Source organism: Tupaia chinensis, unplaced genomic scaffold (genome assembly GCF_000334495.1).
Source record: "Tupaia chinensis unplaced genomic scaffold, TupChi_1.0 Scaffold000569_1, whole genome shotgun sequence".
Taxonomy (NCBI): Eukaryota; Metazoa; Chordata; class Mammalia; order Scandentia; family Tupaiidae; genus Tupaia; species Tupaia belangeri.
The window spans coordinates 3153078-3167953 of NW_006160083.1; the positions used below are offsets into that span (position 1 = coordinate 3153078).

General features: G+C 47.8%; 1 protein-coding gene across 1 annotated transcript in view; it reads right to left on the reverse strand.

Moving 5' to 3' along the window:
* PTPRG (protein tyrosine phosphatase receptor type G) overlaps positions 1 to 14876 on the reverse strand; it is a gene marked incomplete in the record, with an annotated part of 820292 nt that overhangs the window by 118591 nt on the left and 686825 nt on the right. The window contains 4 exon segments of the mRNA XM_027775507.1: positions 3504 to 3612; positions 3767 to 3834; positions 4603 to 4711; positions 8099 to 8283. Coding sequence (XP_027631308.1) covers positions 3504 to 3612; positions 3767 to 3834; positions 4603 to 4711; positions 8099 to 8283 — 471 coding nt within the window.

Below are 14876 nucleotides of genomic sequence, written 5' to 3' on the forward strand. Positions count from 1 at the left end.
GCTAGAACCTCTGTGAGGAGTCATAAATAAAAGATACCGCGCCTTTGTCAACATACAGGGATAAACACCAATATGCAAGGGTTCTTCGAAAAGTTCAGGGGAAAATGGAAGTATGAGTTTATTTGGGGGCAAATATTTTTGAAATTCACGCATAGATTTTTTCTGGTATGCGTCTTCCATGAATATTTTAACAAGTCATGACAGAGTGTGTGCAAGAGAGGGAGGGACAGAGGGGAGAGAGAAGCACCCTCCACAGGGTCGCGCCGTGATTCCCCTCTTCCGGTTTTCCAGGATCCTCTGCATGCATGCGTGTGCCTGGTGTGTTTTCAGGCTGCCCAGGCTGAGGACTCAAATCATGGTTGGCACATGGCTTCCAGTTCCCCAGTCCAGGATGCTACCAACTGTGCCGGGGAGGCTGGGGCTCGTGAACTCTTTGAAGACCGCTGCCTCCCCTCCCTCCATGTAACAAGTAAACTCATGTCCACCTCTGAGCAAAGAAAGTGCAGAGAAAGGAGACACTGGCCACTTTCAACAAGTCACTGTGATCAGACATTTAAAATATTCTTTGCTTCCAATTTATAGCTGACAGAGCTTTTTTGAATTACATTACATTACAAACATTTAATTTTTCAAAGTCCGTGGACAAGCCAGGGAGCTCCGCGGCCTATTAATCAGGAAAGGCAGTTCTGCAATTCTAGCCGCTTGGTCAGAGCACATGGGAGCCTAATCATGATTTATGTGTCTAAAGTTCCAGGGCCCTGGCTTCAGTAAACCCTCCCCGCCCGGTCTCCTCTTAGCTCTCCCCCTCGGCCACCATGGACCTGGTCTTGGGCTAGTCTGACCTGAACACAGTGAATGGGACCCCCTCGTTCAGGGCACAGGTAATTTATCTGTGAAAACATGCAGCTATGCTAATTTCGATTAGTGTAAATAGAAGGATGAGATCAATGTGAATATCAGCAAAGAATATTAAAATACTAAATACAAAATTTCCACGCTAGAAGGAATCCTTGGAGGAAATCACGGCTGAAGGGCTTCTTACCCTGGGTTCATCATTTATTACTTCTTTATACCAAACCTAACACTAAGGAAGTGTTTCTATCAAGTGCCTGTAATTGGTACTCGGCTGACTACTTAGCATGCGCCTCCCCATGCCATTCTACAAGGATCCCACGAGGTCAGTGTGATTAATACTTCAACTTTTACAATTAGGAAACTGCAGCTTCATGACATTAAGAAATATTCTTAGGGTTGCAAACTGCTAAGTGGCAGCCGGGACTCAAGCCCGGCTCTACCCTTAATACACACACCTTTGCCAGGGTGGTTTGATAAAACTCAGGTTCCTGGGCCCCACTTGCAGTCGGTCTGGGAGGGGCCCAGGAAGGTGCATTTCTCACAGGCTTCTTAGAGATGCTGCTGTTGCTGCCCCCCAACCTACATGCTTTATAACGCCCCTGAAACTGTATGCACAGTTCTGGCATTACCTAGGAAAAAGGTTCAAAGCTTTCATCAGATCCATGACTCGAAAAAGGCTAAGGACCACTGGCTTGGCCATGTAGGGTTCTCAGTTGATGGATGGGAAAGCTGTGGTCCCTAGGAGTAAAGAATTGATCAGGGAGGACCTTGGGCTGACAGAACGGAACCAATGTCCAGGTCCCTCCTTCCTGGCAGATCTTAGCTCATGTCATAAAACCAAGCAGGCCAACTATGACTTCCTATTTTTTTTTTATAAATAAGATTGGAATTAGGACTGGGATTGAGTTGAGGCAAATATGACAGTGTGCACTCTATCTTTAAGAGTCTGATACATGTGTATGTGTACTTACTTATTTATTTCATGTAAGAGACAGAGAGAGAAAAATAAGCATCCTCAACAGGATTCTAGGTAGCAACCTCCCAGCCTTCCTGGGGAGCCAGGCTCATGGGTACACATGCCTAGCTGGTATGGGTTGATTGGGGAACCAAATCCATAAGGATTCAACTTTGCTTGAATAGTGCATTATCACTATACTGATTCAGCCCTAAAATTCTGATGTTTTATTCAAGGAATGGGTGCATTGATTTTGCTTTTAAAATAGATCACAGTAAAATGTTACCTATCTTGGGCTGGCCCTATAGCCTAGTGGTTAAGGGAGCTGGGTGATGCACGGTCAATTGCGGTTTGAATCTTGGCCCTGGCGGCTTGAATACACACCAGGTGCATGCGTCTGTGCTCAAAATCCCAATAAAAAGAAGAAAGGCAGAAAGGGACCATGGCATGACCATGCTCCATTGGACAGTGTTTTTTCCATCTTCTCTCCTCGCTCTGTCTCTCTCTGGTGAGTGTATGTGCCCTCCAGCAATTAAAAAAAATGTTATCTATCTTGATTATTGAGTTTTTTGGCATCTCTTTAAATTCTGTGCCAAGGCAAATGCTTCACCTACTTCGTCCTTGTTCTGGCCCTGGAACTTTCCCCTATCCCCTAAGTCAGCAGGAGCATAGTTCTTTATTCTGGGAATTTCAAAGGTCTCACAGCTGGGGCTTGTTTGTGTGGCTTGCCAGTGAGAGGGTGAGCTGTATTTGTTTTGGACTCCAGTTCTTAAGAGAACTGCTAACTGAATCATGCCAGCGAGCCAAAGGGGATATTGGACATCAACACTCGGAAGTGATTCTGTGATCTGACACTGCAGTAGACAATGGCTGAGAGAGACGTCCAAGCCCTCGGTCTGTCATGACTGGAAATAACAATAAAACAATCAAAAAAATGCTTTGCTTTCTCTCCCTTTTCTGGCCTATGAAAATCCTAGACTTAAATAATGGATGTAGGGCCAGCAGGTGGTGTGGAGGTTAAGACCCTGGATCCCTAGAGGCCAGCAGGTGGCATAGTGGCTAAGGGTGCTGGACTCCTACATGGCCGGCCGCTTTTGAGTCCAGAACCTGGCGGCTTGCTTTCTCACTTTCCTTTCCTCCCTCCTTCTCTTTCTCTCTCTCTCTTACTCTGTCCATCTCTGGTCAAAATTAAAAGTAGGAAGGAAGAAAGTTAAATGAAATAACTCTTAAAAAAATAATAGACGCTGGATCCCACATGGTCAGTTTCACAGTTCAAATATCAGACCTAGCAGCTTCAGAATCACGCTGAGCATGTGTGTGTGTGCATGCCCTAAACAAATTCCCAAGAGGAGAGAGGAGGAGAAGGGATTGCAGTGTGGTCAGACCCCTCAAAGTGATTTGTCAGCCCCCAGGAGCTCAGGTGCCCTGTAGCGAAGACAAAAAAACAAACAAACAAAAAAGACAAGAAAACAAAAAACAAAATCCAAAAAACTGAAAGCAAATAAAACAAAAACAAAAACAAAAAATCCAAAAGATAGATAAGACAGATCCAAAGCACTGGGACTTTCCAGGTGTGAGTTAGAGTCCTGCACTGATTCTTAGGCCAGGTTTGTGTTTCTACTGTAAGAGAGGACGAGGTAGACAGAGGGAGGAGGCGGGGTTCTGGCCAGAGGAAGATGGAAGGCAGCCTCACCTTGGAAGAGCATCGTCTGGCTGAAGTCGCTGCGCATGTCGTTCCGACACACGGCCTGGACTCGGAACAGGTAAAGGCTATCCGGTGAGACATGGCTAATGGTGGCTTTCTGTGGGAGAAGACAGACAAGACAAGGGGATGAGTCCACACTTGGTGTTCTGCAGCCAGACCTGGGCGCCCCAGCAACGCCTGACAGCCGTGATGTCCTCCTACTGATCGGAGGCTCACTTTGGAAGGAAAAGACTACCTAGAAATGACCTTGCCTGGGCCTCTGTTCTCAACACTGACACGTGCAGGGTGAGAGAAATGATGACATCATTTTTGAAGACGGCTTGGGATGTATATTCAGAGCCTTCTTTGGACTTATAAGGCTCGGACTTGTGTTGTAATTACTGTATCTAACAAATTATAATTATTTATCCCAGGTGGCCTCTAGAATTACCAAGTATATTGAGTTTCCAAAGCCATGTGGAGTTTAGAACATCAACAAAAATCTGTGTGTCTGTCCGGAACCTGGCAGCTTGCTTTCTCACTTTCCTTTCCTCCCTCCTTCTCTTTCTCTCTCTCTCTTACTCTGTCCATCTCTGGTCAAAATTAAAAGTAGGAAGGAAGAAAGTTAAATGAAATAACTCTTAAAAAAATAATAGACGCTGGATCCCACATGGTCAGTTTCACAGTTCAAATCTCAGACCTAGCAGCTTCAGAATCACGCTGAGCATGTGTGTGTGTGCATGCCCTAAACAAATTCCCAAGAGGAGAGAGGAGGAGAAGGGATTGCAGTGTGGTCAGACCCCTCAAAGTGATTTGTCAGCCCCCAGGAGCTCAGGTGCCCTGTAGCGAAGACAAAAAAACAAACAAACAAAAAAGACAAGAAAACAAAAAACAAAATCCAAAAAACTGAAAGCAAATAAAACAAAAACAAAAACAAAAAATCCAAAAGATAGATAAGACAGATCCAAAGCACTGGGACTTTCCAGGTGTGAGTTAGAGTCCTGCACTGATTCTTAGGCCAGGTTTGTGTTTCTACTGTAAGAGAGGACGAGGTAGACAGAGGGAGGAGGCGGGGTTCTGGCCAGAGGAAGATGGAAGGCAGCCTCACCTTGGAAGAGCATCGTCTGGCTGAAGTCGCTGCGCATGTCGTTCCGACACACGGCCTGGACTCGGAACAGGTAAAGGCTATCCGGTGAGACATGGCTAATGGTGGCTTTCTGTGGGAGAAGACAGACAAGACAAGGGGATGAGTCCACACTTGGTGTTCTGCAGCCAGACCTGGGCGCCCCAGCAACACCTGACAGCCGTGATCTCCTCCTACTGATCGGAGGCTCACTTCGGAAGGAAAAGACTACCTAGAAATGACCTTGCCTGGGCCTCTGTTCTCAACACTGACATGTGCAGGGTGAGAGAAATGACGACATCATTTTTGAAGACGGCTTGGGATGTATATTCAGAGCCTTCTTTGGACTTATAAGGCTTGGACTTGTGTTGTAATTACTGTATCTAACAAATTATAATTATTTATCCCAGGTGGCCTCTAGAATGACCAAGTATATTGAGTTTCCAAAGCCATGTGGAGTTTAGAACATCAACAAAAATCTGTGTGTCTGTTTCCTTGCAGTTTATGGCCTCGTGGGATCTTGACTGTTGATGAGACATACGGAAGGCTACCATACAAAGGGCCTGGTGACTCGAGGTCAAGCCTTGTCACGCCACTCCCTGGCTGTGTGAGTCTGAGCCAGACACTCAATGTCTGTTGGCGTCTGCTAAGTTCAGTTATAAGACGGGGAGACAATTAGCTACCCTGAATGTTCCTGTGAGAACTACACACACAGGCTGGCCAAACCTTTTACCTAGAGAGACCATGTCATGCAACAGAGAATGCTGGACTCCCACAGGTTCGCAAGCTACAGTCTGCAGGTCAAATGTGACTAATACGATTTTTTGTTTTTTAGAGATGGGGGTCTATGTTGACCAGGCTGGCCTTGAACTCAGCAATCCTCCTGCCTCAGCCTCCCAAAGAGCTGGGACTACAGGTGCGCACCCCTGTGCCTGGGGCTTTTGCAGTCTGTCTTTGTAAATAAAGTTTTATTGGCACACGGCCACGGCCATTCATTAATGTACTGCTTTCACCCTATGATGGCAGAGTGAGTAGTTACGACAGAGACTATGAGCACGGAAGCCTAAAATATTTACTTTGACCCTTCCTAGAAAATGCTTGCCAACTGCAAACCACACATCACCAGCCAAACCCTATTCCTCATCCCTCCAAGTTTCATTCCAACAGCCTTCAAAAATGAGAAAATGGAAAACACTACAAAGCAGGCAGCACTCACTTCCTGGAAAAGTAAACCACGAACAGCTGATTGTCTAAAGCTCTTCCTATTGCTGAAATCCTTTGTCATTGAAACCTGTATTCTGGGTCAAGCACAGATAGTGGCTCCAGGAGCGTAACCACAGAGTAGGTTTCCCCGATGTAGCCATTGAAACGCTCTGAACCGGTATTAAACTGGCTTTGTGGTCACACCTGCTGCTGTTGCCTGGAGGACAGCTTCCTGGTGAGGGGGAGGCTAGGATCGCATTATTTAACTTTGGGCCTCATTCATTTCTTCTGAAAACTTTCGGGAAACATTGAAAATATAAATGGAAATGAAGAAAAAGAATCTTTATTCAAAGAAATATGCAGAGCATTGTCCTGTAACTGACTGAATGGGCCCTACGGGTGTGTGTCGAGGATGTGAGAGGAGCAAACCAGAAATGCTGCACAAATATTAGGTGAGACTTTCAGGTTTCTGGGTCCTGATAGCATACAACAGAGAATAGCTTCGCTGCATTAACTCAGCACTGAGTTGAGGAATTAAGAAAGTAATTTCTGTGTGCCCCCAAAGAAAACACCCACCCTTAGAAATTCATACACACACACACATATACCTATATACAAGACTTCCACCCTTAGAAAATCATACACACACACACACACACACACACATATACCTATATACAAGAATTACTGCCAAAAGCATGTTTTTCTCTACATCTCTCAATTTTATTTTGAAACTAATTTAGGCCTCATTCGCTAACCCTCCAACCCCACCTTCTGTTCTGAGCAAAATCTTCATTCCATCTATGTAGGGATTTATTAGAATTCACCCCAAGTCAGTATCTATTCATCTTAACGTGTTTAATTATGTTCCACTTAGAATAAGAAGCCACATACACGCCTAGATCATTTCTGCTGATTAATGCAAGCCATCTTTACTTCAGAAAGAGAAAACTCCCTGATGGACTCCCAGTTGTGACAAGAGAAAAGGTGGAAATACATCATAACCTTGGGTGCCTTTCAATAGATTCCTCCCTGATTTCATGAAGCTCATCATTCCCTAATGTGACCCAGATAACAATGTCTAGTGGGGAAATTGAAAATATAAATGGAAATGAAGTAAAAGAATCTTCATCTAAAGGAATACGAAAAGTATTATTCTATAACTGATTGAATGGGCCCGGAGGACTCTGTATTGGGAGGGAAAAAAAAAAAAGTGATAACAGTCATTAAGAATCCCACTTGGTGCTATTGCATTTTTCATGTGCATATACAATTACGGGTTTCATTATTCCAAAGCCTCCCTTTGATTAACAATAAACGCGAGGCTTTCAAACCCAAATGTGTCACTTTGAGTTTCTAGGCAAAGACTTGAAGACTAACACTTGTTGGAGGGTTTGCTTTTAGAGGAAAAGAAGATGGTTTCTGCAGATGTCTGTTCTGAAAGGCCGTGTTGGGTGCTGGTCACTAAACGTTTCTGCACATATTCATCTTAACGTGTTTAATTATGAGAGGCTGACCTGGTCACGCATGGCTCAGAGTGAGATCAGATATTGTAACTACAGTGTCTGCAAGTCTGAGAACAGAAGGTGAAAAACGTCGCAATCACAGAGTTCCAGCAGGGAACGGGAACGTGTGAGGCAGACAAATGTGACAAAAGGGAGTGGTGGGGACTGTGGGCAACTGGATGGTGGAGGTGACAGCTGTTGTAGTAATATGATGGTCTTCAAAAAGTTCGTGGGAAATGTGTATTATCGGAAAACAGGACATGGATTGCAATTATTTTCGCACCAAAATAAACTTGTGCCTTCGTTCCATTTGATGCCAACTTTTGAATCCCCTCAGAGGTTAGCAAGGACGAGGCTGAGGAGGCAGAGGAAGGCTAATCATAGTACTAATGGTTATGATGACAGTGCTCACTGTGCCAGGGCCTGCTCACATGTGCATGACCCCTTCAGTATGTACAGTAACCCGACCCGATGCAAATGGCCTAAGGGGCTTTCTGTTTGCTAATAATGAAAGAAACTGCAGTCAGTCCAATCTGAAGAAAGTCGGTGGGTCTAGTGTAAAGTCAGGGCAAACTCTGCCCACTGCACACCCTGGAGGCGACTACCGGGAGCAGAGACCATGGCAGCACCCACGCTCACAGGGCAGCGTGAGGCTGGGATGACAAAGCTGGCCGAGCTGGCTGCTGCATGCAGTGTCTGGCTACAGGGTGTAGCAAGGGCTTCTCAGATAACCGCAAAGGCAGCCTGCACCTGCCTCGGGACCGGGGCCTTACCAAGTCTTTGTCGCTGTCCTTGGTGAACGTCTTCTCCTTCTCGTCCTCGTTCTTGGTCCAGCTGTAGGAGATCATGTAGTTCATGATGGGTGGGTGGTAGATGGTCTCCGGCTGGCTCCAGGACACCTGCAGCGCCGTCTGGTTCAAGGGCTGCACTTTCATGTGGATGGGCGGGGAGCTGCAAACTAAAGACACCCACGGCCACGCTCAGGGGCTGCAGGCGCAGCGCACCGAGCAGTCATGTGTACCCCTAAAGACCCCAACCTCTAGAGGCCAGGAGCAGTGCAGAGCATACTCCCACTCCCTTCACCTAGACCGCCCTATTAACATTTACCAGCTCTGTTCTCCCTCCCTCCCTTTCCACACACACCCCTGTTTTCCTGCTAAACCATTTGAAACTGAGTTGCAGACATTCTAATCCTTCACCCCTATAGTCTCTGGCTTGCATCTCTAAGAAGGATATTCTCCTATGTGGCCATAACACCACAGTCACAGTTGAGAAACTACACATTAATTAGTAATACTATCTCATGTGTAGTCTGTGCTCAAATTGCCCCATCATCTCCAAAAAACATCTATAGCTGTCTGCCTCCGTGCTTCAGTCTCCTTTAATGCAGCACAGCCACACGCCTGTTATCTGATGAACTTTCAAAAAATAATTACTAGTGTTATTTCAGAAAGTTTGCTATAGGGTATGTGCACTCACCAAAGCAAGACAGAGAGAGAAAGAAAGCAGCCAGGTCTGAGACTTGAACCACCGTCAGCCATGTGGGAATCCAGCACCTTAAGCAACATACCACCTGCTGGTCCCCTGTGATGAACTTCTTGAGGAAACCAGGCCAGGGCCAGCTGATGGCATGGTGTTTAAAATGGCTGGGTCCCACATAGTCGACTGTGCAGTTCAAGCCTTGAAGCCAGCAGCTTACAGGACATAGGGGACCCTTGTGCATATATACCCAAAATCCCCAGAGAAAGGATTGCATTCTGGCCATCTCCTGAGGAGCTCTCTCTCACTTTCTCTTTCTCTCTTCCTCCCTCTCCCCACTTCCAACCAGTGCATGTACCCTATAGCAAAATTAAAAACAAAACAAAACAAAAAACGCCATCTCATTTGAACAGTGTCCCAACTAACTAAATTTGTATATGACATGTCACTGCAATCAGATCAGAGTGCAAATAAACACAAGTTAGAATGAGACAGCAATAATTTCTAAGACTTAAATAATTTCACCACAAAAAGGATGACATCTGGACCAGCAATCTCTGATGTGGGGTGAGAGAAAGGTCGGACTAATTGGTCTTCTGAGTCCCTGTGGCCAGGACGTGCTAATGGCGGCTGCGTGTGCATCTATAGCCCCTAGACGAACCTGTGAGTACTGAGAGCACGGCCGGCCTATACACCTGTTCCCCCTCCGGGCGGCTGCACTGAGTCTAACGCAGAGTTCCCCCCTCAGCACTGTGGGCCTCTCCGGCCACAGGACTGCAGCTCTTAGGACACTCTGTGTACACACAGCTACACTCCCTGCCTACCCTGGAAACTGGGAGCACCATTCCCCAGTCCTCTCCTGCTGGGGAAACCAAGCATCTTCAGATATTGCCAAGTGTCCCCCTGGAGAGAGAGCTGCTCTGTGCTGAGGCCTAGTCATCTGAAAGGAGAGAGGGCGATGAGATGGATGGGGTGAGGCCAGGTGCATGGGCTCTGAAGCCCATTATAGGAGGCTTTAGCCAGGCTCTGGCCTGGGAGGCCTCCTGGGGGGAAGGCGACTCTAACTGATCACTGAGTCACTGAGAGGTAGGAGGGATGCTGGGTGGGAGTTGGGGAAGAAGAGAGGGCAGGCAAAGGGACCAGAGTGGAAACCTGTAGGGCTGGAGGGCTGCACCAAGAACAAGGGTGGGGGAGTGTCAGGTGCGACTGGGGTGAGAAGCCTCTGGCTGGGTTAAAAATCTGGTCTGCCTCCTGCAGTGCTCTGGAGCCAGCGGAAGATAGGAGCCTGAGAATGAGGCAGGCAGGCCTGGAGCCTTCGCTGGGGCAGAAGGGCCACGGAAAGCTGGGAGTGGAGGGGGCGCTTCCTCTGCCTGCTGGGAGACCAGGGGGGAGACGAAGTTTTAGAACTAACAGGTGTGGAACCCAGAGGCCTGGGATGAGCATGGTAAGGGTGGGGGAAGAGGCGACAGGAGGAGCACATTTTGGTAGATGGAGGAACTGCGTGAGGAGCAGGTGACCGGCCAGGGGCCCTACTCGGTCCAGACTGGCAGGGCGTTTGGAGCCAGCTACTGGCGCAGCAGCCCACCAGAAGCCGGACTCCCCTACTTTCTACTCCACTGCCCCAAACCCAAGGCAGTCCTGGGATGGCTCTCCCGCCTTAGGAATGGACCAGCTTGAAGGGCCCAGCTGCTGCAGAAAAGCGGAGATTGGTTTCGACAGGAAGGCATCTTTTTGCTCTTCGACTGCCAAATCGCGGTTCCATCGAGAGCAGCGCTTTGTGCGACTTAGACAGGAAGGAAAGGATAAATTAATGAGGCATTCCCACTGCCCTGCAGAACCCCGCGAGGCACTGCGCTGCCTGCCGCGCAAATGCCACCAGAGCAGGGACATCAAACAAAGAATCTGAAGGGAGGCTTGCACGGAGACGCCGAGGGCGACATGACAGAATGCGGGCACTAGGTGGCGCCAGGCTACTATTTTTAAATATCGCGACGGCTTCCAGTTCCTTAGGACAGAATGGGAGAGGGGTGGAAAGGAAATCAGGAAAAGATCTACACCCCTTTCCTTCCAAAAACTAACCACAAATCAAGGAGATTTAGATATTGGGAATTTTCCATATCTCAAAATGATGACCATGTCAGATTTTCTAACATTACTTCTTTCCTCACCTCTTACCATGCTCTTATTTATCTCCCTTATTCTGAAACTATTCACTCCCCTGCTCCAAGGAGTGGTGAGCTGTATGGATGCATCTCTACATAATTCTATCACCCGCAGGAGGATGCAGCCATTCTGAATTATTTTTGTAAAAGAGCTGTTCCCCCCTTACCCACAGATAAAGATAATTTAAAAAAAGAAACCCAAGTAGTACAAAAAAGAAGAGAGTTAAAACAAACAAACAAACAAACACCCTCCCTAGTCTCAGCACCCAGAGAAAACCATTGGGAATGCTTTGGGGATCCGACATTCAGACATACATGAAAGTACACGCACATATGGTCTAGTCTGTGGCCTGGTGGTTATGTGAGCTGGATCTCACATGGCCAATGGCACAGTTCAAGTCCTGGACCTACTGGGTTGAGAAACGGGCTGGGTTCATGCATGGGCATGGCCGATAGCCCAAGAGGAGGGGAAAATGGAGAAGAGATTGCTGTGTGACCATTTCCCATGAAGGGTTATTTTTTCTTTCCTCTTCTCCCCTCTCCTCCTCTCTCCCTCTCTCTCTCTCCAGTAAGTGCATGCGCCCTCTGGCAAAACAAAAAACAACGCCCCCCCCCCCAAAAAAAAAAAAACCATACACATAATTTGTTGTAAAACTGGAATAGGACACGTGAGATACTAGAATGAATTTCTGGCTGTTGCATGTTTTGCTAAGTCAGGGATATATCTCATCAATGAGCAGAGGTACCGAAAGTATAGAATCCCACAATTTCAATGTCCTAGAAACCTTGAATCAAGCCGGCCACGGAGGCAAGTCAGACCTCTCTCATGGGATCGAATGGCAGGAAGGAAATTCTGTAACTGAGGGGCTCCAAAGACCCAGACTACACCCTCCCAGGGCCCCAGGCAGGGGGTCTGGCCAGGCTCTGGGAAAAGCAGTGTGCACAGAGGTTCTGTCTTCCACTCTCCAACTCTCCTGACCACGCTCCTGGACAGGGGGTGGTTTTCTGGGCAGACTGAACCAGTTTTGGAGCAGGCATTTGCAGAGTACTGGGAAAATCTAGAACGAAGGTTGGTGAACTTTTTCTTTCTCTCTTTCTCTATTGCCAGTGAGTATATCCTCAGAGAGAACGAGAGAGAGAGAGAGAGAGAGAGACAGCGACGAGAAAGCACTCCCATGGGGAACTGTGGCACTGCAGTTCATTCTCTATCTCCCCCTCCTTCTGTTTTCTGTAAAGGGCCAGATAAGTAAATATTTTCAGCTTTGTGGGCCACAAGTCTCTGTCCCCAATTACTGACTTGCTTTGAAGTACAAAGCAGTACACAGTAATAAATTAAAACGAAACAGAGCCAGGTGAGTGCCATTCTCCCCAGCACCTGCCACTACTAGAGTCATCTTCCTGACTCGGTGGACTCTGCCCTGATCTGCCTCCCTCACCAGCAGGGCACCTCGAGGCTGGCACGGCTCCTGTCTTGTTTACACGGTACTCTTCCATCTAAAACAGTGGTGGGCACACGGAGGGCTCGCAACGAGTACTCGCACAATGAATGGCACGTTGGTTGTACCCAGAATGAAATCCTCAGACTTTCCCCTGAATCCACAGGTCCAGCGTGACGTGATCTCTCTCCTCGTTTCTGACCTCATTCCATTTGCTTCTCGCTGACTCATCTTCTGGCCAGTCCTCACCACCCCCTCACGAGGCTGTGGCTTCAATGTGACATTTCTCTTGTGCCCTCCTCACAGCGCCCACTATTCTCTGTCTCTCAGGGAGGAGGGGTAAGCACCTCCTGGGCAGGACCCAGCTCTTCATCACTAGTACCCCTGGCAGGGCTCGAATTTCACAGAATTAGAGAAGGTGTTTTGTTCTTTTTTTTAAGAGATTTTTTTGCTATAGGGCACATGCGCTCACCAGAGAGAGAGAAACAGAGAGACAGAAAGTGAGAAGTCACTCCCCCAAGGGGATGGCCACACCACAGTCCCTTCTTCTCCATTTTCCTCTCTGGATCTTAGGAATGCACGCACATGCGCCTGGTGTGAGTTTTAGGCCTCTGGGTCCAGGACTCGAACCGTGTTACTCTATGTGGGAGCCCAGCGACGTAACCATTACACCATCTGGGGGTCTTGCATTTTGCTCTTTAGTCAGGACCATGGATGATGTTCCCAGCTACAGAATCAGTGCCATGCAGTTCATTCCTGGGTGGGGCCAACTCCGAGAGCTTCGAGTGCATCTGAAGCTTCTGTCTCTAGTCTTTAACTCACTCCTTCCCAGGGGATGTTTGCTAATCGGGAAAAGCATTTGGTCTGTGGAAGCAACAAAATGCCAGGATGCTCAGTGACTGAGGGAAGGGCAGGCTGACCAGACACCCTGCCCCAGGCAGCTGACAGCACGCAACAGCCCTGTGCTTCCGGGGCTCGGCTTGCCCTTTGAGTGATGGAAACCTGTCAAACGAAACCTCGAGAACCCAAATGTACAATAGACAAATGCAGTATGATGTAGTTTTACAGATCAGTTGAGTGTAATAAAGAAAACATGGGTTTATATTATAGCCAGACTCTTGAGATCTCATCTGTAAAATGGGCACGTAGAACCAGGGAGTGTCTTCTGGGGGTCAGGGGGTGTGAGGGTTACAAAGAGCGCTGTAAACAGACCAGAAGTCGTGGGCCTCAGGTGCAATGGCGCAGATGGGCCTAGCTAAATGGCCTGCCCAGTGTTTACAATATTGGAATTATATATAAATATGTGTGTGTATGTGTATGTACATATATATAGTATGAAGATACCTATGACATGTATGACATGACGTACTATGTGTATGTACATACATATAGTATGCAGATACCTATGACATGTATGACATGATGTACATGATATATATGCCCGGAGTTTTAGGCTGGGCCTCAATTAACCCATGGCGGTGGTTCGCCCGGGCAGCACAGCACCTTCTCTTGGCCTGGGACTGAGTGCTCATGTTGGCCACAGTCCCTGTCACTTGCATCACCTCTTCCCAGCCCGCCTCACCCGAGCTGCCAAGTCTTCAAGGCCAAGTGCATTTTCCACTGGTCTGAAAGGAACACCAGGGGCATGTATTGGGGCACCCTGTAGGTGCCAGCACTTGCACCTTCCCGCCCCTGGACAACGGCCACTGCGAGCCACGAACACGGGAAGTCTGCCAGACATCTGGATACATCCTTTTGCACAAAATCGAAGCCTTTTAACCACACGGGAAGCGCCACACCCGGCTCTCTAAACAAATCTCCCCTGCGAGGTGCTCCTGACATGGCCCTTCCCTTCTCAGGGGCCTGATTACATCCCTCCGGTGTCTGATTGCTTTCCACAGGCATCGAGGATGGTGCTTGCTGCCAGCTCTGAGAATTTCTGTCTTCGCTCTGAACCACCTTTAATTATGATCCCGGTCTTCGTTAAATAATGAAGAGGCTTCTAGCCGAGCACCCAAGGTCCTCTGATTCTAAATCAATGTCAAGGATTTTCTTCTCAGTGGTTCCACAAGTAAGCGGAGGCTCCCCAGCTCCCCCAGTCCTCTTCATTTGAGCGTTAGATGAACTAATGGGATGACGCCGTGCCGGAAAGTCAGCGTCCTTTCCCAGGGCCTTAAACGGTTTGCAGCTAAAGGCTCCTCCTAGCACCTGCGTGCTCTGAGATTCACATCTGCGACTACAGACCAAATACTGATCAAGAGTCAAAATGCAGCACTGCCCAAACAAAACGAATCGGGCAGACTCACTATTTCAAAATACCTATCGACAGAAACGAGGCTGTATCCACCGGGTGGGGTGGGACCTGCCTGACCTCACCCAGCTGAGCACCTGGCTGGCAATACCTTCTCCAGGAGGGGACTTTCTTTTCTTTTTTTTTTTTTTTTTTTGGGAGGTTTTCTGTCACCGGCGCGTCG